Genomic DNA, 22,838 nt, shown 5'->3' on the forward strand with positions numbered 1-22,838 from the left:
GTTATAGTTGCGTAGCTTGAACTCCGCGTTGACCTTCTGCAGCCCCACCTCGTGCATTTAAAAATCAACGCTACCTAGCCGATTTTCGACGGGTCTGTGCATGAGTTTTTAAATTGTAAAAAGAAGAAGAAAGGGAAAAAGGGCGTGGTAACTCGACACGTGTCACGATTTCGTTCGCGAGTTTGCAGCCACGAGGCGACAAGACCCCCAAGATTGCTTCTTGGCCTCGGCGAATTTCAAGGCGAATATCGCCTGCGTGTTGTCTTAGGGGGAAAGAACAACACTTACCCACCGGTGTATCAGTTTCAGTTCTGTTCACCACTCCAACATAAATTGCTAGAAACAACAGGGACAATGTCGGAGAGAGAGGAGCTTCTGCCCCGCCGCACGTCGACCTCGAGCTCGAGGAAGCCGTCGCGCTCGGCCCGTCGGTCCGAGGTGAACCAAGAGACGTTCCAGTCGTCGTCAGCGAGCGCGGGCCCCATCCTGCCCGCCCAGGCCGTGGCGGACCACCATGACGATGAGTTCCACGACCCGCGCTGGGCAGAGTACTCGGGCCGGCCCAATGCCCTCACCCGCTTTCGGTACATTTGGCGCGAGGAGCTGGCCGAGATGCTGGGCACGTCGATGATCATCTTCTTTGGCGCGAGCGTCGAGGCCCAGACGTCGCTCCACTACGACATCAACAAGGGCCACCCTTACAGCTTTGGCGACTACAACAGCTGCCGCCTTGCCTGGGCTGCCGGTGTCGCATGTGGCATCTGGATTGCCGGTGGTGTCAGCGGAGCGCACCTCAATCCCTGTGAGTGGATCTTCTCTTATCTCCTCCTCCTCATGCAAAGCAATTCCTCCCAACTGATGATGACGGCGCTCATCCTCACAGCTGTCACGCTTGCGCTGTGGATGTACCGTGGCTTCCCTGGCCGTCGCGTGCTCTGGTACATTGGCGCCCAGATCCTCGGCGCGATGCTGGCCTCCTTTGTCGTCTATGCCAACTACCGCTACTCGATTGGCCTGTACGAGGGTGCCGGCTTTCCCTCGACTGTCCGTACTGTCACGGGCCCACACGCCACGGCGGGCATCTTCTTTACCTTTCCACAGCCCTGGCTCCCCGCTTCGTCTGCCTTCTTGTCCGAGGTCGTCGCCACCGCCGTGCTGGTCGCCGTCGTGCTCGCACTCAGCGACAAGAACAACCTTCCGCCTCCCAAGGGCACCATGGCCTTTGCCATGTTCATTGTCCTCATCGGCATCGGCGCCTCGATGGGCGTCAACACGGGCTACAGCCTGAATCTCGGCCGCGACTGGGGCCCCCGCCTCGCCCTCTGGATCCTCGGCTACGGAAACGAGATCTGGACGCACAACTCCTACTACTTTGCCTGGGGCCCCGGCCTGGGCGCCCTCACTGGCGGCCTCGTCGGCGGCTTCATCTACGACTTCGCCATCTACACGGGCCGGGACTCGCCCCTGAACCGACCCGTCGGCGGCACAGCCAACCCAAAGGTCAACGATGAGGCCATTCTCGACGAGAGCGAGGCCTGATTCTCCGTCCCTGTCCCTGCTGCTTTCCTTTCTCTCCCTCCTCCATTTTCCTGCTTCCTCCACGAGCATCAATAGACGACTAGAGCATCATCCCTTTCACGAATAGATTGACTCCCCCTCCCAACGGCCGACCCCTTTCACACTTGTGCGCTCGCTTGCTCGCTCACATTTCAGCGCCCTCGTATCTGAAGGCTGAGTCGAACAGAAGGCGCCCGTCTCCCGCCTTCCACGCCATTTTCTGCGTGTCATTTTTGGCACGCTGCAATCTGTGCTCAGCAGGCAAGCTCTAAATGTTCTTCTTTGCACACTGGGCTTTTCACGCGTCCGTCCCATTATTATTGCAGGGGTGATTTTCTTTTAGGCTTGCCTAAATTATCTGAATCGGATGCGGATGCGGATGCGCGCGCGCGATGCAGGTCAGGGTCAAGAAGAGTGGAGGAACCAACATTTCTTACTGCGCAGTGTTGTCAGAAAGAGAAATCTCGGGGCAAATAAAGAACAAGAAACAGGTTCTTGCTTCTTCATGTACTGTAGTTCCTTGGTTCGCAAAGCTTACGCACACGCACACGAGCATCCCTCTCTCTGTCTGTCTGTCTCTACGTATACACACGCGGACACACCCATGTCAACAAGAAGGGGCACCAGCGCCTCGGCGTCATCGCCAACGACGGCTGGGGATGCAGGCGTGGGCGGCGGCGGGAAGCGCGGCCTCTCGCGCATCAGCGCCGTCAGGAAGCTCGTCTCGGGCATCATCAAGCGGAGCCGGCTCGAGATTGTGTCGCTGCACATTTCCTCGCCCGATGCCACGGGCCTCTGTGCGCGGGGGCGCGTGCGGCTCTCCCATCTCGGCAGCGGGCCCGTGCCGTTGGTCGGCATCAAGGTCGCCTTTCGCAACCGGCACGGCGCCACGCTCAGCTGGGCCCGCGCCCCCACGGGCGAGTCCGACGCAGCGCGCGAAGAGGCCCTGGTCCGGGTCCAGATCGAGCCGCTGACGCTCCAGGCCGGCTCGCCCGGCTCGGCATCGGCCGAGGTGGACATGCGCCTCATTCTCCTCGACGACTCGCACGACGCCTTTGTTCGCTTCGTCCGCTACCTCGTCCGCTCGCCAGCGTCGAGCGCCAGCAACATCGCCCTGCACGCCCAGGGCGTCGAGGTCAGGGCCTTTGGGCTGACGTTTGGTGGGCTGAACATCGACAAAATTGTCACGATTGGCGGCCTCGGCTGTCTGGGCGGCGCCTTGATCTTTGACGACAATGACGGTGAAGAGGAGGAGGAGTGGGAGGCGCTGCAGCAGGGGCGCGCAGGCATGCTGGGAAAACGGGCGGGGGAGCAGGGCAAGTCTGAAAGCGAAGCTCTCGCTGGTGGCCAAGACGGTGGGAAGTTCGAGTCCAAGACATGGAAAAAGCGATGGAGGATGAGCCTGGGCAGCCGCCGGAACAAGAGCGCATCGGCGTCATCGATGGCATCCACGTCCTCGCGTACCGTTGTCGAGGACGAGAAGAAGCCGGAGAAAAAGGACCTCCAGAGCCTTGCCAAACCCAAAACGACGGGCAAGCGGCTTGACATCAGCGGTCTCGAGATCGTCGGCGGCCATCCGCAGCGGGGCATCGAGGTAAAGGCGATGGTCACGTTGGAGAATCCGTCGACAAAGCCGGCCGTGACCATCCAACCCGGCGACTTGCGCTTCGTGCTCTGCGTCGTCGATCAGCAGGCGTCCACCACTCTCGACGACAAGACGAGAAATCCTGCCATCCCGCGAGGCTTGTTTGAGCTGGGTTCCTTGTCGCTCGCCTCGGTCACCCTGTCGCCTGGCCCCAACCACGTCGAGGCGACTGGAACTATCGCCATGCCTCCGCCTGTGCCAGAGGGCACAGATCCTTCGAGCTACGCTGCACGCGCCCACAAGGCTGGGCAGCGCACTCTCGCTTCCATCCTCCAGAACGAGGCGTTGGATGCCTGCGCAATCTCGACAAACTACGACGCCGCGGATCCCTCTGCGGGCGCCTCTGCCGTCGGCTGGCTTGCCGAGGCGTTCCAGGGTGCACGCATCGACGCACGCATTCCTCCACTGGGCGACAGAGCACGACTCCTCGATGGGGCAGAGGTCCGCGTTGAAGGCTCCGAGAGCGCACCTTCGACTCCCCTGCCCAGGCAGCGTGCCTCTTCGGGCTCCTCAACAAACCCGTTCAACCGACACATGGATGCTGCTGCAGAGCCAGACTTCCAAAAGTCGGTCGCGAGGACCACGCTCCGAAACGGCTTTGGCGCCGACGTCCAAGTCTCGGCCCTCTCTGTCCATGTACGATCGAACGACTTTGTCAACGACGAGGGCGAGCCGGACCAGCTCACGCTCGGCAAGGTCGTCACTCCGTCCACCTGGCCGGGCATGGTGCTCTCCAAGGGCGGTCAGCCGACGCATGTCACCCTGCCCTTTGACCTCAACCCGGATCCAAAGGTTCTCGTCGACATTCTCCGCAGGGCTGCCAAGAGCCGTGGCGTCCAGCTGGGCGATGCCCTCACGTCGCTCCTCGACGATATGCAGGACGACGTGGGCCTCAAGAGGAGCCGGCCAGCGAGCAGCATCGCAGCCTCGAAGCGAACAAGCATTGCAGATGCAAATGATCCCTCGGCAGACTTGGCCTCGCTCTTGGCAAGGGCCCTTGCCAACCTGAGGGTCACGGCGCATGTAGAGGCCCAGGCCTCTCTGGGTGCGTACAAGATCCCAGGCAAGCTCTCCTTTGTGCAGCGTGACTTGCCCATCGCGCTCTCGACGACTACGGCGGCCGCACTGATGCCCCGTGTTGGCAAGCCATTCGTCAAAGCCCTCGTCGACCGCGGTGAGCTGGAGCTCGAGAGTGTCTACGTCCTATCCATGTCGGATCGCGGCGTCATGGCCCGAGTCGCGCTTCGCCTCAAGAACTTTGGACCCTTGAGTGCCCAGGTCGATTTCGTCGATGGCCTCGAAGTCTACTCGGACGATGGTACTGGTGCAAAGAAGCGAAAGGTCGCCGTCCTGTTCTTTGAGGAGCCCCTCTCCGTTATCGCAGGCCAAGACGATGCAAGGGAGGTGACAACCAGGATTGCCATGCCACCCGGCCAGGATTCCATCGGCGCCTTCTCGGCTTTTGTCTCTGGTCTCATCAACCAGCGTCTGGCCAGCTACGCCGTCAAGACGACCAACTTCGACGTCACCTCCGGCGGCGTCCACTTTGCTTCGTCGATTGAAAAGAAGATTGAGATTCCAGGCTTGGGAGGCCTGCCTTCGCTCAGTATCAGCGACTTCAAAGTCGTCGGCGAGGCCAGCGCTCCCGCCGAGGGCATCAGTCTGTCTGTAGCTGCACCAGCACACGAGAGTGCGCTCCCAACGGCGCTCCAGATCACCGCAAAGGCGAGCATCGTAAATGAGAGTAACCTCTCGCTCCACCTCGACCGGCTCGAGTGTGCCCTCGTGTACGAGGGCGCCACAATCGGACAGATTGCCATGGAAAAGGTCGCGCTCGATGCTCAGGCAGAGTGCAAAGTCGAGGCAGCGGGCCTCATTTATGCGCCCGAGCGCGCGGGCGAGGAGCGGGAAAAGGTCCTTTCAAAGCTGGGAAAACTCATTGGCGAGATGATTGCTGGCCGAAGCATTCAGGTGACGATTCGAGGTCAGCGAGCTTGGGTCGCCCATGGGTCATCGAAACCAGTGTCGCTCTCCTGGCTCGACGAAGCGCTCAGGACCCTCGAGGCGGAGGCGACGATTCCGTGGCCCGAACCAATGCGCATCATCGATGAGGTCAGCGTCGGGTCGCTTGAGGCTATCTTTCCCGCTCGCAAGGCCATGCAGATCAAGCTCGATCATCTCGTGGCCGCATACACTGTGCCGTTTCCCATCTCGCTCAACATCATCGACGTGGCGGCCGACATCGAAATCATGTATGAGGACAAGGTCGTGGGCAGATGCAGCGTCAAGCAGGATGTCATGCATGAGTCCCAAGAGACGTCGGGTCAGCCCAAGACCATGCAGAGGCCAGCAGGCAATGCATCCGGACGGATCAAGCTCTCTTTGCAAACATTCGATCTCAACACGGATGACGTCGAGCTGATGGGACCCCTCGTGACGCATGCGATCGAGTCTGGGCCGGATGGAACGAACAAGATGAGTCTGCGAGGCATCGCCCACGTCACGATAAAGACTGCCCTGGGCGAGGCAAAGGTGGATGTGCACCTCGGAAAAGAGCACCCTATTGCGCTTCCTGGTCTCGACGGATTGCGCACTTCACCATTCCAGATCACCAACCTTGACATCGTGGGATCGACCAAAGACTACATCCTTCTCCGACTGTGCCTCTACCTCAACAACCCCTCCGACTCCGTCCGGGCCCGTTTGCCCGACTCGAGCCTGACCATGGCCGCTTATTATCAAGATGCCTACCTGGGCGACGTGGCGCTGGGCACCAAGGGCCAGGGGGTCAATTTCAACTCTGGGCCAATTGCGATCAAAGACGTTGAATTCCGCTATCGCCCCTCGCGCGCCTCGGAACCGAGAGCGCGCAACATGCTGTCGGCCTTTGTTAGCGGCAAGACGTCGCAGCTGGAGATCCGAGGCCACGACAAAAGCTCTGTCAACCGGGCCCTTAGCCTGGCCGTACAGCAGCTCCGTCTCAACGTGGAAGTCAAGCCTCTCATCCACAACACGTTGCTCGAGTCGATCAGTGTGCAGCTTGGCATGAGCGTCGTCACCAGCAACTCGATCGATGCATACTACATCTTTGTCAACCCCCTTCCCCTGCCGATCCATGTCGTCCGGCTCGACGTGGCAGCATACTACAGGAGCAAGCCGTTCGGGCACGCAACAAAAATATACCGTGACCCGCCTTCTTCTGCCTCGTCGGCTTCGTCCCAGCAACCGATGCTCAGCTTCCCAGCAGCACAAGCGCCCGGCCAGCCATCGAAGCAGCGCGGCGACCTCGTGGTAAAGCTCTCGCAGCCACTGCCGAAACTCGTAGAGGCCTTCCTCCACGATCGGGGAAGCATCGCGCTCGACGTCGAGCTCGACGCTCAAATTTACATCGGAGACTACTACGTCCCGCACCTGCCTTACCGCCAAAGAGTGCCCCTGCACGTCACGGGTCTCGAGGGCGTGGCAAAGCTGCTGAAGCTGCTCTAGATGCTCTGCTCAAGCGCCCTTTCACTGTTTCTTTTATACCATTCCTCGGCCTTTCTTCACATTCATTCGTCTCTCGTCTTTTACGGGTATACCTGTTCTGCTCTGTACTATTCACCTTCTTTTGGGGAATCGCCGTGTGGGTGTGATGTGTTCGCAAGGAGAAACGTGTTGCACTCCAAGAATGTTTCTGAGTTGCTCTCTTGCTTGGCCGTGCCTATGAGTGCGAAGACGGAAGGGGAACAAGTATGCTTATAGGTATTGAATTATTAGGTGATACACATTAGATGAAGCTGGTAGTAGTAATTGTAGTTACACTGTTCTGGTTGTCGGCAATACATGGCCTTCCTGTGGGCGCAAACCGATATCCTGTCTTTCTCCATGTCCACCCCATATTTCCTCCTCTACTTCTTCGTCATCTCTGTCACTTTCGTCACTGCTCCGTGGAGCACTATAGAAGTCATACAGCTGCAGCGTCGGGCTTTGGTAGTCGCTCTCTCGTTTGCCCTTAACTCTCGTGAGGACCCTGCTCGTTCTCACCCTCTTCTTCTGCTTTCCCTTGTTTCTTATTCCTTCCTCTCTCTCCTCTGCCGCTGGTTCGATGTGGATGGAGACGCCTGAGATGCCGAGTCCGGACCTTCCTGCCTTCCGGCTCGATGAAGAAGTATCCTGTGTTCCTTCACTGTCGTCGCCCGACCGCATATCCAGCGGAACAGAAGCCTTGGCGGTCATGGTTCCTCTTGAAACCTTTGCTCTTGTCAAGCGTACTTCCGAAGATGGTGCCGAGAGCCGCGTCGATGAATCCAACGGCGGCGAGGAGGGCGATAGTGGTGTCGTTGGCTTTGATTTGCCGCTGTAGGATGCGCGTTCTGAAGCCGTGGTAACGGGTGGGTGAGCCTCGCGGAGTTTGTTGGAGTTGCTCGTCGTCTGCGAACTCGAAGACGGCGAGGGGAGCCAAGCTAGCTTTGAGGGAGAAGACAGAATCGGAGAGGCGCGCAAGATCTCTTTCTGTGCTCGTCTTCGTTCATCTCGCTGTTGGATAACTTCGAGTGAAAAGGAGGGGGAAGGAGCAGCGAGGTTGTACTGGCTGGACGAGTGGGACTTTCGAGCCTTTCTCCGGCCAGACGGTGACGCTCGCTGTTCCGCTGCTGAGGGTACCAATTTCGAACAATCTGTCGACGTGGAGTCCGACGAGCGTGGCTTCAGACCTTGGTAAGGGGTTCTGCTACTCGACGACGGCGTTGGTGAAGAAGGCTTCTGGCCTCTAGTTTTCGATCCTTCTTTGTCGAATGCATCGCTGTTGCGCTCTCTGCTTCTGCTTCTGCTTCTGCTCCTCCGTTTGGCTTTTATCTTGCCGTCGTCTAGCCTAACTCCCTCTTTCACTTTCAAGATTGGGCTGCCGTCTTTTGGGTTTTCCGCTCTTTTATCGAACTTGGGTGCATGTACTGTTGATGTCGACAGTGATCCGCCATCCTGCTGCGTTCGCGTCTGCTCGTCGTTATCGTCGTCGTTAAACATGTGACTGGCCACCAAGGGTGACTTCAACGAGGATACGGCCGACGAGGATGTATCGCTCAGTTCGGCAACGCTCAAGTCGCTGGATCTCTGTATCCTAAGTTCCTCTTGGTCGCCCGTTGCCGAAGTCGTGCCGGCCTCGACGTATTCGTCTGAGAAGGGATCGGAAGACAGGCTGAACTTGCTCTCCTGCTGGGGTGAAGATGAAACGATGCTTGTAGGCAGATGGTATACCTTGCTCTTGAGTGTTCCAGAAGCCTGCTCAGTATCGGACTGCTTTTGCGAGTTCAAAATGACTTCTCCATCAATCATGATCGACTTCGACGGCTTGCTTTGCCTGTTGCTGCTGGACGTGACTGTTTCTGGGCCTACATCCTCGCCGTGCCGTTCTCTGTGGAGGTAGAGGAGCTCGTGATGGCTTTCTGCCGTCGAGACCATGTCGAAGGTCGCTCCAGAGACCGAAGTCGACCTTCCAGCTCTTACCAGCAGCGGCCGGGAAAGGCATGCTGCCTTTTTATCGGCTTCACCTTGCGTCTTTGCTCTTGGCCGTTGGATCCACGGCCCGTTACTTTCTTTCTCTTTTGCTGTGAAAGCCCTCTGCATCGCTTCTAGCCGTGACTCAAAAGGTGGGGCTGTTTCCAGTTCTGAAGCAGCCTGTCTCTTTGGGTTATGTTGGCCCAGTTTTTTCTCCTGCGCGGCATGCGGAAGAGATGATTCCAGAGATGCGTCGACCACAGCAACTCCAACTGTCGCGTCACGAGGTCCAATCGCGGGAGAAGAGGAAGACATTTGTGGCGATATCACTGGTCGTGATGTGTCACCAGTGACGGATGCTTGTCCATAACCATCGGAGCTTGAGGATGATGAGCTGTGGTCTTCCGTGATCTCACCGATGCTCGTTAATCGCTGCTGCGCTGCTGTTGTAGCCATGGACTTTGAAGATGTAGTGGGACGATGAAACGACATAGCCTCAGCCGGTTGGCCAAGGTCCAGACCGAGTCCAACGACCTCCTCGGAGGCTTTATGGTGCGAGACGTTGTTTGTCTCTTCGGCCAAGGAAGAGTACGTAGCGCTGGCGGGCTGGCTGTAGAGAGACGACGTCGATGGTGGGGCAGCAAGGGCTTGGTAGAACGGTCTTCTTCGCTCCATCTCTGCTCTTTCAGCAGACAATGGTGCTGTGCTTGCGGCAACCATCGATCTCGGTCGTGACAGGGTACTACTTTCTCGTGGGCCTAGAACAAGTGACGATCGTGTGCTCGTGGCCCGACTACGACGGTTGGCGTCTTGGTGCAGCTGCGCATTGTTGATCCTAGCGTTGCCGGTACCCCGTGCCACATCGTCGCTGTCGTTGTTGCTGCTGTGAGACAGATCCAGAGCCTGCGCCATACGTGGGCTGCCGGCGAATCCGTGAGTGCTGGGATCTTCAAACGGATTCGGCTGCCAGCCGGCACCCAAGACCGGTGTCGGGCTTGCACTCCCCGCTTTGCCGGTAGCCGCAAGATGTCTGCTGGATACTACGAGCTCGTGGGTGCTGCTGCTGTCTCGATTGCTGCTTGCCGCTTTGCCATGCCCCGTACTCCATCTCTGGGGGTTCACAACGGACCAGCAACCCGTCTCCTCGTCACCGGCGCCGTCGTGCGGCACAAAAGATGCTTTCCCGTCACTCCCTCTCCTCCACCGTGTTGCCGCCCACAGACTTCTCCGTCGCCTTGTCTCCTTTCTCGTCTCAAACTCGCCTCGACGACACTTGCGAAAGACAAAGACGAGGAGCAGTGTCACTATGACGACGACGATGGCTATGATGCTGACCGTAATGGCAATGACAATCGTCGTTGCTTCCATAATGTCGTTGCCGGGCATCCTTAGAGCGATGCGAGAGGTTCAAACATGGTCGCCCTTCTAGATTTTGACGGAATAAGGACGTGATCGTAGTGAGGTTGACTACGGGGAGTTGAGGAGGGGCAGTGTACGATCGCACCCTGGCGGTGCCGATGCTAGTGGTGAGTGGGCTGCTGATCTTGTCGTTCCTCAAGCTTGTCTTTCGATGCGGGCACCTGCGCTAAGCTTACCAGGCCATGATGAGCGCTCACGGTGACCACCTCGAAGAGGACTCAGGGGACACGATCAACAGGTTGTGATCTGATATTGGGTCAATCCTCAAGTGCTGTGGCAATCATCCCTTCCGTTTGCATTACTGGGTTATGAGAAGCTTACCTTGTCGATCGTGCCAAGCCACTTAAGCGCTGGGAAAGTACTAGATCAGACCCTGACTGGAATTCTAGTGGGGCAACCGTGAACTGCGCAAACGCGCCAAATTCTCGCGCCTCCTGGCCTTGACCTCCTCTGGCATGCAAAGACGCGCCGGCTAAAATCGGTTCTCTCTCCTGTAAACCAATTTTGCGCCATTGAGTTCATCTCCGCTGCATTGGGCCCGGAAGGCGATTCCCACAGCTGGCGTCCCTGAGGTGGCTGGCGGACACAAAGTCCCCTATCAGCTATCAAATATTTCCCCGGCAGCGGGCGAAGCCTGGTGGATCGGGCATGTCATCTCCGCCGGTTGCGAGCGCGTGGCCCTTCTCAGCCACGTGGTTTCCGACTTTCATTGGCGTCCCATTGCGATCTGGCTTGACAGTCTCACCACCTTCACTCGACTCTACAACTACTGTCACTTTCACTACTAGCTGGGTCGCACTCTCGAAAGTCTGGAGCTTGCGACGAGTAGACAGAGGTCCACACAGAAGATGACGACGCCCACGACGGCCGAGTTTGGCCACCCGCTACGGAAATTCAAGGTTTGTCTGACAGTCTCTTGGTGAAGAGGCAAATGGGGTGATTGACCGGTCGTACTCCCTCTCAACAGCTCGTCTTCCTCGGAGAGCAATCGGTCGGGAAGACGTCGCTGATTACCCGGTTCATGTATGACACCTTTGACAACACCTACCAAGCAACAATTGGCATCGACTTCCTCAGCAAGACAATGTACCTCGAAGACCGGACAGTGCGATTGCAGCTGTGGGATACGGCGGGCCAGGTTAGTCTTTCGATAGCATGCACTCGCTGATAATTTCGGCTGACGAGTAGTTGTCCACGTAGGAGAGGTTCAGATCGTTGATCCCGTCCTATATCCGAGACTCGTCGGTGGCTGTCGTCGTGTACGACATTACCAGTAAGCAGTCCCAGCCTCTTTTTCCTCGCACGCGAAAGTAGCTGACTTGTGTATCACAGACCGAGCGTCTTTCCAAAACACTTCAAAATGGGTCGACGATGTTCGAGCGGAGCGAGGAAGCGACGTCATCATTGTTCTCGTCGGCAACAAGACGGATCTCAACGACAAGCGCCAAGTGACGACAGAGGAGGCTGAGAAGCGAGCGCAAGACTTTAACGTCATGTTCATCGAGACATCGGCAAAGGCTGGCCATAATGTCAAGACGCTGTTCAAGAAGATTGCCCAGGCGCTACCCGGCATGGACAAGGATGGAGGTGCCGAGGGCCAGGGCGGACAGAATAAGAGTGAGTATTATCTTTTAGCTGTCTATTCGTCGGCTCCCTTCCTCTTCTAACTGGCCCTTGTGTCTCCACAGACATCGATGTGTCAGCAGCGCCCCAGCAAACGACAATGGAGGACGGAAGCTCGTGCAAGTGCTGACCTGCTTCCTAGACTCCTTTCTGGCTGATGTAGCGAAGCAAATGCATATCTTCATACTCCCTGCTCCACAATCGCCGCCCTTTACTGTGCACTTCAATCTCGCAGGGTTCCTGAATTGGCTGACGTATGCACTATCTTGATGGTAGGCTTCCAGTCGCCTACCAGAAGCTGCACGAGGTACGCACACGACGCCTTTGGACAACAACAAGGCGAAGTCAGTTGACTCGGCACATCAGGGTGTTTGAAGCGCTGGCAAAATGTTGCGTCCCGTTGTCAATGAGCCTGGGTGTGCGCACAGGAATGCGACGACGGCGGCCCTTGCAAGGAGAAGTTCAGCTGATCTCATAGTCTCACGTCCCTCGCTTTTTACGACCCAAGAAAGTGGTTGAGCGAAGGACACACCGCTGATAGCACGGGTCTCCCTACAGTGATCGGCTATCTTTGCCAACTCTCGCGTGTTATTGAAAGAAGGTCGTGCTATCAATACAAACTTAATAGAATGCCTCAAGGCAAGGATAAAGCTCGCCATGGAACTGTTTGTTTGTTCATAACGAAGCGCTTCCTTCTCTAATTTTAGGCTGCAAATCGAGTGGAAGAATAGAAAGAGCGCGAAGTCAGATGTGACGGTCTGCTATCGTGTGCAGATATTGGCTCAATTTGGATGCATTGATGCCAAGTAGTCGTCACATAAAGGTGTACAGTAGCCTGGTAAATGTGATTTCAGTGCTCCTCAATAGGAGTGTAATGGTACGCTGAGTTCCTCTCCGCTCGAAAGAGGTAGATAGCGGAGGAAGAAGGAGAGAAGCAGGCACGGTCAGGAAACGAGCGGCCTGGGCCAGGAAGTAAAAACACAAGAGAACGATCAAAAGAAGATCAGCTCGGGTTATATCGTCGGTGCGAGAGGGACGAAGCTTCCGACACTAGACTAGATTGTTCTTAGTGTGTGGTGGAGCTAAGAGGCTTGTTCGGCTCAATTTGCACGAGATGAAGCCGCGGAAAGAAAGCACGATAGCTACTGAGCCGTAAAAGCAAACACACTACCTGCTCATGTGTGTCATATGCAAGCCCAGCTAGGACTTCACATCCTGCAGGAGGGCCCACCTAACTGTCAAGGCCAATCCCTTTCGCTCCTTTTTCAGTCACCACCTCTTCTTACAGACTGCCCGCTTTTCGTCAGCCACCACATCATGGCACAGTCACCCGCGGGCCAGGCGCGCACCTACTCCTCGCCCATGGCCTCTCCAACGTCGTTCTCGACGACTGCAACGCTGTCGCCCTGCGGCGATGTCAGCAACACAACGGGACCTTCCTCTCCTGGCTCACCGGTCCGGACCGTACCTGGACGCACGCTGCGGCGAAAGAGATCGACTGCCAACGCAGCACTCACCACAAGGCCTTCGCACCTGAGCCTGCGCGACCGGAGCGGGAGCACCTCGTCCAGCATCGAGGTCAGCCTGGGCAGCATGAGCCTGTCCTCGGCGTCCAGCGTGGGGCAAACGACGACGATGAACCCACCGCCGCTCGTACTCGACCAGCCACTGCTCGAGGAAGGTCAAGCGCAGCTCGTCGAAGCGCCCCCGCTCGACATCTCCCCCTCGGCACTCGTCCTGGTCCACACCGAGAGTAGCAACGGAAAGGGAACCACGCTGGCACACGCCCTCTTCCAGCCAAACTTTCTCATCGACGCACACGGCCACGTCAGGCGCCTGTCGCGTACCGAGTGGGAACGCGCAAGAGCCACCGTCGAGGAGGCCAGGATCGTCGGAGTGGGCGGCGGCAGCGTGTCCGCATCGTCGTCCAAAGGAGAAGGAGCAGGGAGAAGGACGATCATCTTTGGAAATGAAGGCGAGGAGGGCGAGGAGAGCAGAACTTTTCATCTTCAGGCTCGCGCTGCGGCGGCAGAGGACGGCCAGGTGGGTGGGGAGGAGGAAGAAGGAGGACACCGCGGGGTCTCGCCAGGTCGATTTCTTGAGATCGTGATCAGAGGTAGAGACATCGAGAAAGCCGGCCTGCCGTCGCAGCTGTGCGCTCTCCTCGAGCAGTCAAAGGGCTTCTCGGAATCCGAACTGCGAGGGGAGGGCGACAGCAACCTTTGCGACGAAATCCTCTACATCGTTCGCGGCAGGGTTCCAACAGATTGATTGATGATCGCTACAGACAATTCTTTGTATTTTAAAGACAACAACATGAAGGAAGAAAGAAATGACGGGACACTGAGCGATCGAACGAGGACTGTGTGGCGATTCTGATACATGCGACTGGCCATGAGGGGAAAGAAATCCCTCAGATGATAGTATGATAGATTGTGTGATGATGTCGAGCTTGTTGATATTGTTGATAATGATGCTAATGTTGATGGTGAGCAGCCGCTCGAGTGGTGGGCTTTGTCGTCTGGGGCTCTTGAGTGGAACGCTTCATGGCGATGAGGAGCTCGAGCTCCTCGCACACCTCGGTCATTGTCGGTCTATTCTTGGCCAGGTGATCCCACATCCGGTCGAGCAGATCGACAATCTCGCCACCGTACCGCCTCCGGATCGACACCGTCGGCGGTCGGAGCTTCTTCTGGCCAACGTCGAGATAGATCTGGTGTTCGTTCATCTCTTGGAAGGGGTACTTTTTCTCGCGGAGGTGCCATTGCAGCGTCTCCCAGAACGTCATGGCCGCGCTCCAGACGTCTACCTTTTCGTTGTAGTTGGGTTTGGGGCTCCAGAGCTCAACGGCTTGCCAGTTGACGGTGCCCACCAGGCTGCCAATTTTGGACCGTTTGGTGTTGCGCACCCTGGCCAGACCAAAGTCGGCAATCTTGGCCGTACGGTTGCGCGAGACAAGGACATTGGTCGACTTCACGTCTCGATGGATGATGGTCGGAGTGCGTGTGTGCAGATACTCGAGACCTCGCGCCGTCTCAAGCATGATGCGAAAGATTTCATCGTCGCTTGGTGCTTCGACGTTACGAATGTAGTCGTAGAGGTCGCCGTTGGAGCAGAGCTCAGTGACAACCATGCAGGGAACGTTTCGAGGCTCCTGTGGGATGCTGACACCGATGAAGCGCACGATGTTTTCGTGGCGAAGGTCTCGGAGAAGCTTGATCTCCTTGATGTCCATCTCTGAAAGCTGATCGCGAATTTCGGCAATCGCCACCCTGCGCTTCTGTGATGCCGTGATCTGATATTTGCCAACGTAAACGTCCTTGAAGCCGCCCGACCCAATTTTTTCGCCCTTCTCAAGCTTGTGAGGCGCAATCTCCTTGTCGAGGAGATTGAGGCTCTCCAAATCCAAGCCGTTGAGCTCGTCGATGGAGTCTGCCGGGGGCGCGGGTTCTGCTACGCCGGACTGCAGCTTGAGGCTAGGCGGGCGCGGCGATTGAACCTCCTTGGACCGCGTACGAAGCAGCAGAGGCTTGTCGGAGTCCGTCGTGCGCTTCTTCAATGGTCCTTTTGGTGTCTTGCGCCGAGTCTTTGTGCTTGTCGAATCGTCCGATTCGCTCGACGACGGCCTGGCAGTGCTGCTTGAACCTGGCTTCTCGGTCGCTGCTGACATGGGCGGCGTGCCCCGATCTCGTTGAGCGGTATGGTGACGAAGAAGCTCTTCAATCAGGGTCGCCTTCGTGGCGTCTCCGGCCACCTCGATGCCCTGCTCAGCACAGAGACCAATCAGCACGGCACGACGGAGACGACCAAGCGAGGCGGCCGTGGGTGCATCCATTGGACCTGACTCAGCAACACTCTCGATGTCAGCCATGTCCATATCGTCTTCGTCTTCGGGATCCCGAGTAGACGAGGAGGCAGAGGCATCGTACGAGGGCAGACGAAGCTTGCCGTTGCGCAGCTTCCGCATCTTGCTTGGACTGGCATTCAGATCCGTTTCGGAGCTCTCGCTGAATGCAACGGCTTCATCCTCTTCCTCTGACTCATCGCTGAGCACCGAAGAGGCAGTCTCTTCATCGACTGACATGGCCGAAGAAGGTGGAAGAGCGAGTTTTGTGGCGCGGCGTGCTGCTCCCGGCCTTGCCTTCGTTGGCGTCACCTCGTCTAGCGACATGAGGCTGTAGTCTCCTAGGCTTTGGTCCTGCTCCACCGCCTCTTGCTCCTGCGTCGAAGCCTCTTCGTCGTCTTCGCCAGACTCATCGACCTGCATCTGCTCCTTGGCTCGCTGCTTTGCTCTGCGGAATGGCCGTGTATGCGCATCGGCTGGCAGATCGTCATCCTCCCACTCGCCATCGTGTCGCTGCGACTCTGGGGTGTCGGAGCGATTGAGAAAGGCGACATTCTTGGCTGGAGGTAGGCCCCTCGTCCTTCTGATGACTCTTTTTGACGAGGCATGCGACTCAACGTCCTCGGCAGAGGCTACCGAGGCTCCAAAGAGCGCGTCGGTGGCAGCGGTGGAAGGGAGCGAGCGACGAAGACCGGCGAGGTTGGCCTGTCTCCGTGCTTTGGACCGCGTCCTGATCGGAGAGGAAGCCATGAAGAGGCTCGACCCGCTCTTTCGCATCCGCAGATTGGGTGGCGACACAAAGCCAATCGATGACACGCTCTCGCTCGCCATTGCCCGTGTGGTCCCGCGACGACGACGGCGGTCGACGGCAGGCGAGGCTTGCGCAGCCATGCGAGCCCTTCGCAGCTCCTGCCGCCGCCTTCGGTCCTTTGTGGGTTCTGCCTCTGTCTCTTCGCCTCCTGCGTCGTTTGCGTCGGTCTCGGAGGGCGCTTCGTCGGTAAAGTCAGCCGAGTTCATCGAAGCCAAGCTCTCCGACGTTGCCATTCCACCTTCGTTTCGACGAGCATTGCGCGTCGTCATTGAGCCAGTAGAGGTGGGTGCAAGGCCATGGCCAGTCGAGCGCAGCTTGACAATCTGGTCGACGAGTTCCTGTTTGGTGATGCCTTCGAGATCGATCTGATCCCCACCTTCGAAAGTGCCAGAGAAGACGAGAAGCTGGAGCAGCTTGCTCTTCTTGAGACGATGCAGCTGCCAATTGGGCGCCTGGTAGAGCAGTCGCTGATCCTCCTCTTCGCCCTGCTCGTCCTCGCTCTCATCGATGGTGTTGTAGCTCGCCTTGCGGCTTCCAGCCCTCTGGTGGCTGGGCCTGCGATCACCTAGAGCTTGTCTTGCTCGTTCGTGTTCCACCTCGGGCGTGGTCCGTTCCCGGTCATTGAGGGCCATCGCTCGCATGTTCCTCCTGAGCGAGCTGTGCGAGTCGATGGTCGATGTCCTCGACGACGAAGAGGCGTTTCTCATCTGCCTCGTCCGTCGAGGCGAGCCCGTCGAGTCGCCGTCGTCCTCCGAGGCAGTGTCGTATGTCGCGACGCTGCTGGCAATGCTTAATGGCGCCCTCATGGCTCTGCGATTGCGTGGAGGCTGCTGCAGCTGCTGCTGCACACGACGATGCGAGGCCGAGGAGGCCGCACGCTCCTGCACGGCTGGCCCGCCACCTCGCTTCCTCTTGATGCCTGACTTTGCCTTGATGCTGCGCATGGCACGGGCAGGCGAAAAGATGTTGGCAAACCCACGTCTCCTCTTTGGCGTGTCCATGTCCTGTGCTCGTCCCTTTCCCTTGCTGTCCCGGATGGCTTCGTTGGACGATGAGAGTGACGAGGCAGAGGGCGACACTCTGACATTTTCGGCGTTGCTAGCAGTGCGGCGTGCAGTGATGACTCTCCCGCCGCCGCCGCCGCCGCCTCCGGGACGCTTCCCTCGCGGGGCTTGGTCGGCAGCCGCCAGCGCCATAGCTTGCACGTTCTTTTTGGCAGCGCCGTTCTGACCCAGGGGAGAAAGGACCTGGGTGAGGGCCATGGCAGTCAAGCGAAGAGTCTTGCTGCCAGAGTGAGATTTGGAAAGGGAAGGGGGGTGTTGTTGTTGGTGTTGTTGTTGGTACTGGTGGAGGTGTTGTGGTGGTGGAGGAGGAGGAGGAGGAGGAGAAGGAGGAGAGGAAAAGGACTGAGGGCGAGGAGGACAGAGGAGGGGGGGTGATGAGTACGCCCGAACCTATGCTCCTTGCCCCTCGATGTCGGCGAAAGTAGCTGGCTTACTTTGCAGGAGCCGGGGTGGGAAATCCGCCTCGGTAGCTGTCGCAGTACGCGTACAAACAAACGCGTTTGGTGGTTTCGGTTCAGCGACTTTCCAATTGTTCGCAATTCAGACGTCCAGCAACAAGTGCTGAGTTGGCAGTCGTGGGATGGATGAGATGAGTCAACGCCTCGCTGGTTGTCCGCCTAGTCCGCCATCGTCATGTTCGTATTTGCGCCTGCTTGAGCCGTGTGCCGTGCCCCTGAGCTGAAGGGTGAACGGTGTTGCCCTGCTGAGATGTGCTTGAGGGAGGAGTTAAAGTCGAGCAAAACAAAAGATCAAGATTTGTGGACGGTTGCTCTGTTGACTTGACAAAGGACTGGACAAAACCACGTGGCAATTTGAGCAACGAGCAGCGTCACGACAAGACGCGTCCGGAGGTGGAGCTTGCAGGCCTTTTCCCTCGAGGACGACGCTGCCGGAAGAGGCCGCCAGGCACAAAGGCATTTGAGGGTTGCGTTTGACGACGAAGAAGAGGCAGTCTCAAGCCTGCTCTCGCGACGCTCTTTGTGTGACAGACGAGCCAGACGAACCGCACAGAAGCCAGTCACGCAATCACTGAAGGCCACGGCTAGAACGCGAAAGGAAGGAGGGCCGTGCGTCTCTTTAGATAAAGACCAGCGAAAGCCATCGATCGCGATAACAATGACGGCGCAAGTCGCGTCCAAGCCGACGACGACGACGACAACCATGTCGCAGAGTCCTACAGGCTCCCTGGCCAGCGTCGTGTCCGCACAGCCCAACGTTGCCTTGCGCTATTCAATTGCAGAGGCATCCAGCTACTCGGGGTCGTACGAGCCGTGAGTTGGATGAAGAGCCTGCGCTTGCCCCTGCCTGCTCGTCGCCAGCTTACCTGGGCGACTTAAAACCCTCTTTTTCTAGTCACAACATCCTCTACGATCGCCCCCACGATCTCTCCTCGCGATGGTCAGGTGCAGCCGTGGCCTCGATGTCGGCACCAAACCCAGGTATCGGCAGCTCGTCTTCCTCGGCCAACGCGACGTCTTCATCGTCTTCGGCCGCGCAAAGCTCAAGCTCCCCGGCTGGTGCTCGCGACGGAGCCGGGCTATTGCTGACAACGGACCGGATCATGGAAAGTCGGACCGTGATTGGAAGGCCGTCATCTGCCAAGCCAGCCCTCATCTCTTCATCGGCTGCCGGCTCGGCGTCGGCGAGGCAGTACATCATCCTCAAGCTCGAAAAGCTCTCGGTTCTGAGTGAGTTGTGTGGCTGCCAAGCGTCCTTTTTGTTGTGTAATGTGCAGAGAGAGGAGACAGAGAGCTGACCAGAGTCCGCACCGCCTCCAACAAACAATTACCAGGAAGGATCCATTTTGGCAAGTTTCACAAGTCGCATCCGTGCAACCTGCGCGACTTTCGAGTCTATGGCAGCTCGACAACAAGAGATCCTCACTCCAACGCCTGGATTCCCCTGCTGAGAGGCGGCCTTCGCAATGACTCGGTCCCCGAGGACTTTGATCTGCGGTGGCGCAACGCAGACGGCGTGCCCTTTCCCACTCGCTACGTCAAGCTGGTTCCCCTGGCGACGCATTTGCCCAATTACAACTTCTCCGTCTGGCATGTCGCTCTCGAAGGTGTCTCGGACGCCAAGCTCGTTGTTGATGTGACAAGTGACTACCACGAGCATCGCGAGTCGACGACGCTCCGGCTGATTCTCAAGCACCTCCGAGCGAGGGGACACCACAGCGCATATAGAGTCCTGTTGCAGACGTCGCGACTCGAGGCACCCACCGGCGCTGCCAACGAGGCCTACACGCTGTCCACAAGGGCTCGCGGTCATAGAAGACCGTTCGAGCACCCCCTGGCCACTCGCCTCTTTGAAGCGCTGATGCAGGGCCAGTGGGACGAGGCCGAGGCCGTACTGGAGCGAGCGGCGTACGGTGACGCGCACGAGACTGGATCCTCATTGTTTGCGTCTTATGTCCAAAAGTCGCTGCCCCGGCCCGTCTGGAGACCCATCTTTGCCACCGATAGCGATGGTGACTCGCCCTGCGGCAGAGGAGGCCACCAGATGGACATTGACCCGGAGCGAGGAATCGTCTGGCTCTTTGGCGGCTGGGATGGCTCTCGGGACCTCGCCGACCTGTGGGCCTACCACATTGACCAGGGTCGATGGCGCTGCGTGAGTCGCGATGTCAGGTACCAGAACGGACCGGGACCGAGGAGCTGCCACAAGATGGTCTTTGATCCGCGAACGGGCTTCCTCTACGTCCTGGGCCGTTTCGTCGATTATGAAAAGCAGGCATCGACCGCATCTCCCCAGAGACATTCTTCCGCTACCCAACAGCAGCAAACGCAGCAGCAGCAAACGCAGCCGTCGCAGCAGAGTCGAGGCGCAAGTCCAGCAGTCGACGTCACCTCTACAACGAGCAATCCGGCCTCAACCAGGTCTGCCGCTCGAGCTGTCTTCCTACCTGGCGCCCCTGGCTCGAGAGGTTCGCCCCAGGAATCGCAAACAGGCGTGCCGAACGAAGAACTCTTTGCTAGTGGGCGAGGAGGCAACTCCCGCTTGTCGTCTGGCCGACTCGGGTTTTTGGGCGTCGACCGCGCCTCCCGCCAAGGTCCCACACCGACGGACCCATCGGCGGGCAGCAGTCCAGCGGGTTCGGGTTTCCGCTCTGGAGCCGCCTCACCAACACCGGGCACCTCATCCCCATACCCAGGCCCCACGGCCTTGCCCGGGTACGAGTCTGACTTTTACCGCTTCTCGACGAGAAACGAACGATGGGACCGGCTCTCGTTTGACACGACCTGCGAAGGCGGGCCCAAGCTCGTCTTTGACCATCAGATGCTGATTGATCCCGAGACGCAGCTCCTCTACGTCTTTGGCGGCCGAGTCGCACATCCCGACCCGACCCGCGTCGAGATGGGCGGCATGTGGAAGTACGATGTGATCCAGCGCACCTGGACCTTTCTTTTTGACGACAAGACAAATCCCGACAGCCGCATTCCCTCTCGAGTCGGCCATACGATGCTGCTCGACGCACCAAAGGCGGGCATTGGGGCGGGCAAGCGCCTCCTCTGGATCCTTGCCGGCCAGCGTGGCCAGACCTACCTGGCCGACATGTGGACGTACGACCCTTCGACTGGGCAGGTGCGCGAGGTGTCCAAGGACCACAGCCTGCAGAACGGCCCCGACGGTGGCTTCACGCAGCGGGCTACGCTGGACTCAAAGATGCGCGAAATTTATCTATTCAGCGGCCTGGTCCGTCGGAGCAAGAGCAAGGAAGAGCGAGTCAAGTCGGCCTTTTGGGTCTATTCCATCGACCACGACCAGTGGCGCCTCGTCTACGAGCACGGGTCGACGGGGAGCGCCCTCCGAAGGGATCAAGAAGATGCTGACGAAGAGGAAGCAGGAATGAACGGAGACGACGACGAGATGGACGACTCAAACGACTATGATGCCGGGCCACAAGCCTTTCCCGATGCCGGCTTGGGCGTTCGCGATTCGCATTCGCCGTTGCCGCCCTCATCTCCTGATGGAGCCAATGGAGCCGCAGCGGCTGCCGCCGCTGCTGCTGCTGCTGCCTCTGGTGGCATCGTTGGAGCCGGGACGGCTGGAAGCTTGGGCGAGCTGGAGCCCCGTCCGCGGTATGCAACGCAGATGGTTTATGATAGCAAGCGGAAGCTGTTCTTCATCTTCGGCGGCAACCCTGCCGAGGGATCCAACCGCAGCGTCCGCCTCGATGACCTCTGGTGCTTGGAGCTGGTGAGACCGAGGATGGACGAGGTGCTGAGAAGGGCAAAGTTCCGGCTGCGTCAGCAACGCTTCCTGGAAATGGCTGCCGCTGCCACCTCTGGCAGCCAGAATGCGCCACAGTCAATGGATGCCTCATTTACTTCGCTCGCGGGTGGGGCGGGAGCAGCAGCAACGGGGTCCGGCGGCCCTGCCGGAGGAGGAGGGCTGTATGCGGGAATGGGGGCGATGCAGGCGCTCGTGTACCTGCAGACGGAGGTGGCGGCCGTCGTCCATCATGAAGCGCCCGACGAGTCGCAAGCCTTTCGCAAGCTGATGGCCCATCTCCTCAACGCGGGCGCATCAGCGGCTGGACAAGGGGAGAAGAATGCCCCGATGCAAGACTATGCCAGCCCGACGCTTGGCATCGATGACGACGATGAGGCGCATGAGCGGAGCGACAAAGAAGCAAATGCCGACGAGGGGCTCTCTGCTCAGCCTTCGTCGTCGTCATCGACGCGGACAGTCGCCACGATGCTGCCTCCGGCCACTGCTGCTGCTGCCGGTGGCGGCACTGCGCAAGTCCCATCTTCAGCATCGCCAGACGATCTGCCGCCTCCGTCGCCATCTGACGAGGACTCGGAGATGCTGAGCATCTCGCAGACGCTCACTTCCTCTGGAGGAGGAGGAGGAGGAGGAAAGCAGCCCGCGGCCGTCTCGGCTCTGCTCGCTCCGACGCTGGGCAGCGGCAGCGGGGACCAGCGCCGCTTCTCGGCCGCACCCTCACCCACCCCATCGTCGCCCTCGCCCTCGCTCTCGCTCTCGCCCTCGCCTTTCTCCCCCACCGCACCGCTGCTCCCGCCTGCCGAGTCGCTCGACAGCGCCACGAGCCTCGGACAGACGGCGCGCAGCTCGTCCAACAACGAAGGACGGCCGCCGTCGGCGCTGTACAAGCAGCGCACCAAGCTCTTTCGCCAGCTCCTCGAATTCTTTCCCCCGGACCTCGTCGAGCCGCGCCTGGAGCTGGGTGACTGCGTGGAACTGCGAAACGGGCTGGGCGAGGACGAAGTCTCTCATCGAGAGCATTGAGACACGGCAAATCTGGATGAACATGATGGAAAATTGTCAAATAGGGAGAGAGAGAGAGATAGATGAATGATACAAATACAATCACAACAACTGTCGTCACTGCATGCTACTACTACTAGAAGTACACTTGTAAGGAATAAAGCCAGG

The 22,838-nt window shown here is 58.5% G+C and overlaps 7 protein-coding genes across 7 annotated transcripts; 5 read left to right on the forward strand and 2 right to left on the reverse strand.

Moving 5' to 3' along the window:
- The first annotated feature begins 14 nt into the window (after positions 1-14).
- Positions 15-1,779, forward strand: FA10DRAFT_266989 (aquaporin-like protein). Its single transcript, XM_025521733.1, has one exon. It carries the CDS (start codon positions 355-357, stop codon positions 1,537-1,539), a length of 1,185 nt encoding a protein of 394 aa, XP_025377733.1. The 5' UTR covers positions 15-354; the 3' UTR covers positions 1,540-1,779.
- Positions 1,780-2,113: 334 nt separating this feature from the next.
- Positions 2,114-7,035, forward strand: FA10DRAFT_266991 (hypothetical protein). Its single transcript, XM_025521734.1, has one exon. It carries the CDS (start codon positions 2,162-2,164, stop codon positions 6,686-6,688), a length of 4,527 nt encoding a protein of 1,508 aa, XP_025377734.1. The 5' UTR covers positions 2,114-2,161; the 3' UTR covers positions 6,689-7,035.
- A 329-nt stretch (positions 7,036-7,364) lies between these two features.
- Positions 7,365-10,060, reverse strand: FA10DRAFT_301776 (hypothetical protein; the record flags this gene model as incomplete). Its single annotated transcript, XM_025525026.1, has 2 exons — positions 7,365-7,538; positions 8,132-10,060. 2 exons carry the CDS (start codon positions 10,058-10,060, stop codon positions 7,365-7,367), a joined length of 2,103 nt encoding a protein of 700 aa, XP_025377735.1.
- Positions 10,061-10,549: 489 nt separating this feature from the next.
- Positions 10,550-12,282, forward strand: FA10DRAFT_266992 (putative YPT6-GTP-binding protein of the rab family). Its single transcript, XM_025521735.1, has 5 exons — positions 10,550-10,992; positions 11,061-11,231; positions 11,294-11,366; positions 11,426-11,710; positions 11,782-12,282. The coding sequence occupies exons 1-5, from the start codon at positions 10,942-10,944 to the stop codon at positions 11,844-11,846; spliced, it is 645 nt and encodes a 214-aa protein (XP_025377736.1). The 5' UTR covers positions 10,550-10,941; the 3' UTR covers positions 11,847-12,282.
- A 568-nt stretch (positions 12,283-12,850) lies between these two features.
- On the forward strand, positions 12,851-14,060 carry FA10DRAFT_266993 (hypothetical protein). The gene has a single exon (XM_025521736.1). The coding sequence runs from the start codon at positions 13,034-13,036 to the stop codon at positions 13,985-13,987; it is 954 nt and encodes a 317-aa protein (XP_025377737.1). The 5' UTR covers positions 12,851-13,033; the 3' UTR covers positions 13,988-14,060.
- Positions 14,061-14,192: 132 nt separating this feature from the next.
- On the reverse strand, positions 14,193-15,551 carry FA10DRAFT_230592 (kinase-like protein; the record flags this gene model as incomplete). Its single annotated transcript, XM_025518824.1, has 1 exon — positions 14,193-15,551. The coding sequence occupies one exon, from the start codon at positions 15,549-15,551 to the stop codon at positions 14,193-14,195; it is 1,359 nt and encodes a 452-aa protein (XP_025377738.1).
- Positions 15,552-18,309: 2,758 nt separating this feature from the next.
- Positions 18,310-22,776, forward strand: FA10DRAFT_241332 (hypothetical protein). The gene is made up of 3 exons (XM_025519244.1): positions 18,310-18,706; positions 18,789-19,123; positions 19,228-22,776. The coding sequence occupies exons 1-3, from the start codon at positions 18,552-18,554 to the stop codon at positions 22,689-22,691; spliced, it is 3,954 nt and encodes a 1,317-aa protein (XP_025377739.1). The 5' UTR covers positions 18,310-18,551; the 3' UTR covers positions 22,692-22,776.
- Positions 22,777-22,838: the final 62 nt, after the last annotated feature.

This window comes from Acaromyces ingoldii (genome assembly GCF_003144295.1).
Source record: "Acaromyces ingoldii strain MCA 4198 unplaced genomic scaffold FA10scaffold_3, whole genome shotgun sequence".
Taxonomy (NCBI): Eukaryota; Fungi; Basidiomycota; class Exobasidiomycetes; order Exobasidiales; family Cryptobasidiaceae; genus Acaromyces; species Acaromyces ingoldii.

Excerpts from the sequence above, each read along its gene's own strand:
- FA10DRAFT_266993 (XM_025521736.1), top strand. The coding sequence starts at position 13,034 with ATGGCACAGTCACCCGCGGGCCAGGCGCGCACCTACTCCTCGCCCATG.
- FA10DRAFT_266989 (XM_025521733.1), top strand. The coding sequence starts at position 355 with ATGTCGGAGAGAGAGGAGCTTCTGCCCCGCCGCACGTCGACCTCGAGC.
- FA10DRAFT_266991 (XM_025521734.1), top strand. The coding sequence starts at position 2,162 with ATGTCAACAAGAAGGGGCACCAGCGCCTCGGCGTCATCGCCAACGACG.
- FA10DRAFT_266992 (XM_025521735.1), top strand. The coding sequence starts at position 10,942 with ATGACGACGCCCACGACGGCCGAGTTTGGCCACCCGCTACGGAAATTC. Across the intron at positions 11,232-11,293 it reads TGTGGGATACGGCGGGCCAG|GAGAGGTTCAGATCGTTGAT; the intron begins GTTAGTCTTTCG and ends TTGTCCACGTAG. Across the intron at positions 11,367-11,425 it reads CGTCGTGTACGACATTACCA|ACCGAGCGTCTTTCCAAAAC; the intron begins GTAAGCAGTCCC and ends TGTGTATCACAG.
- FA10DRAFT_241332 (XM_025519244.1), top strand. The coding sequence starts at position 18,552 with ATGACGGCGCAAGTCGCGTCCAAGCCGACGACGACGACGACAACCATG. Across the intron at positions 18,707-18,788 it reads TACTCGGGGTCGTACGAGCC|TCACAACATCCTCTACGATC; the intron begins GTGAGTTGGATG and ends CTCTTTTTCTAG. Across the intron at positions 19,124-19,227 it reads CGAAAAGCTCTCGGTTCTGA|GAAGGATCCATTTTGGCAAG; the intron begins GTGAGTTGTGTG and ends AACAATTACCAG.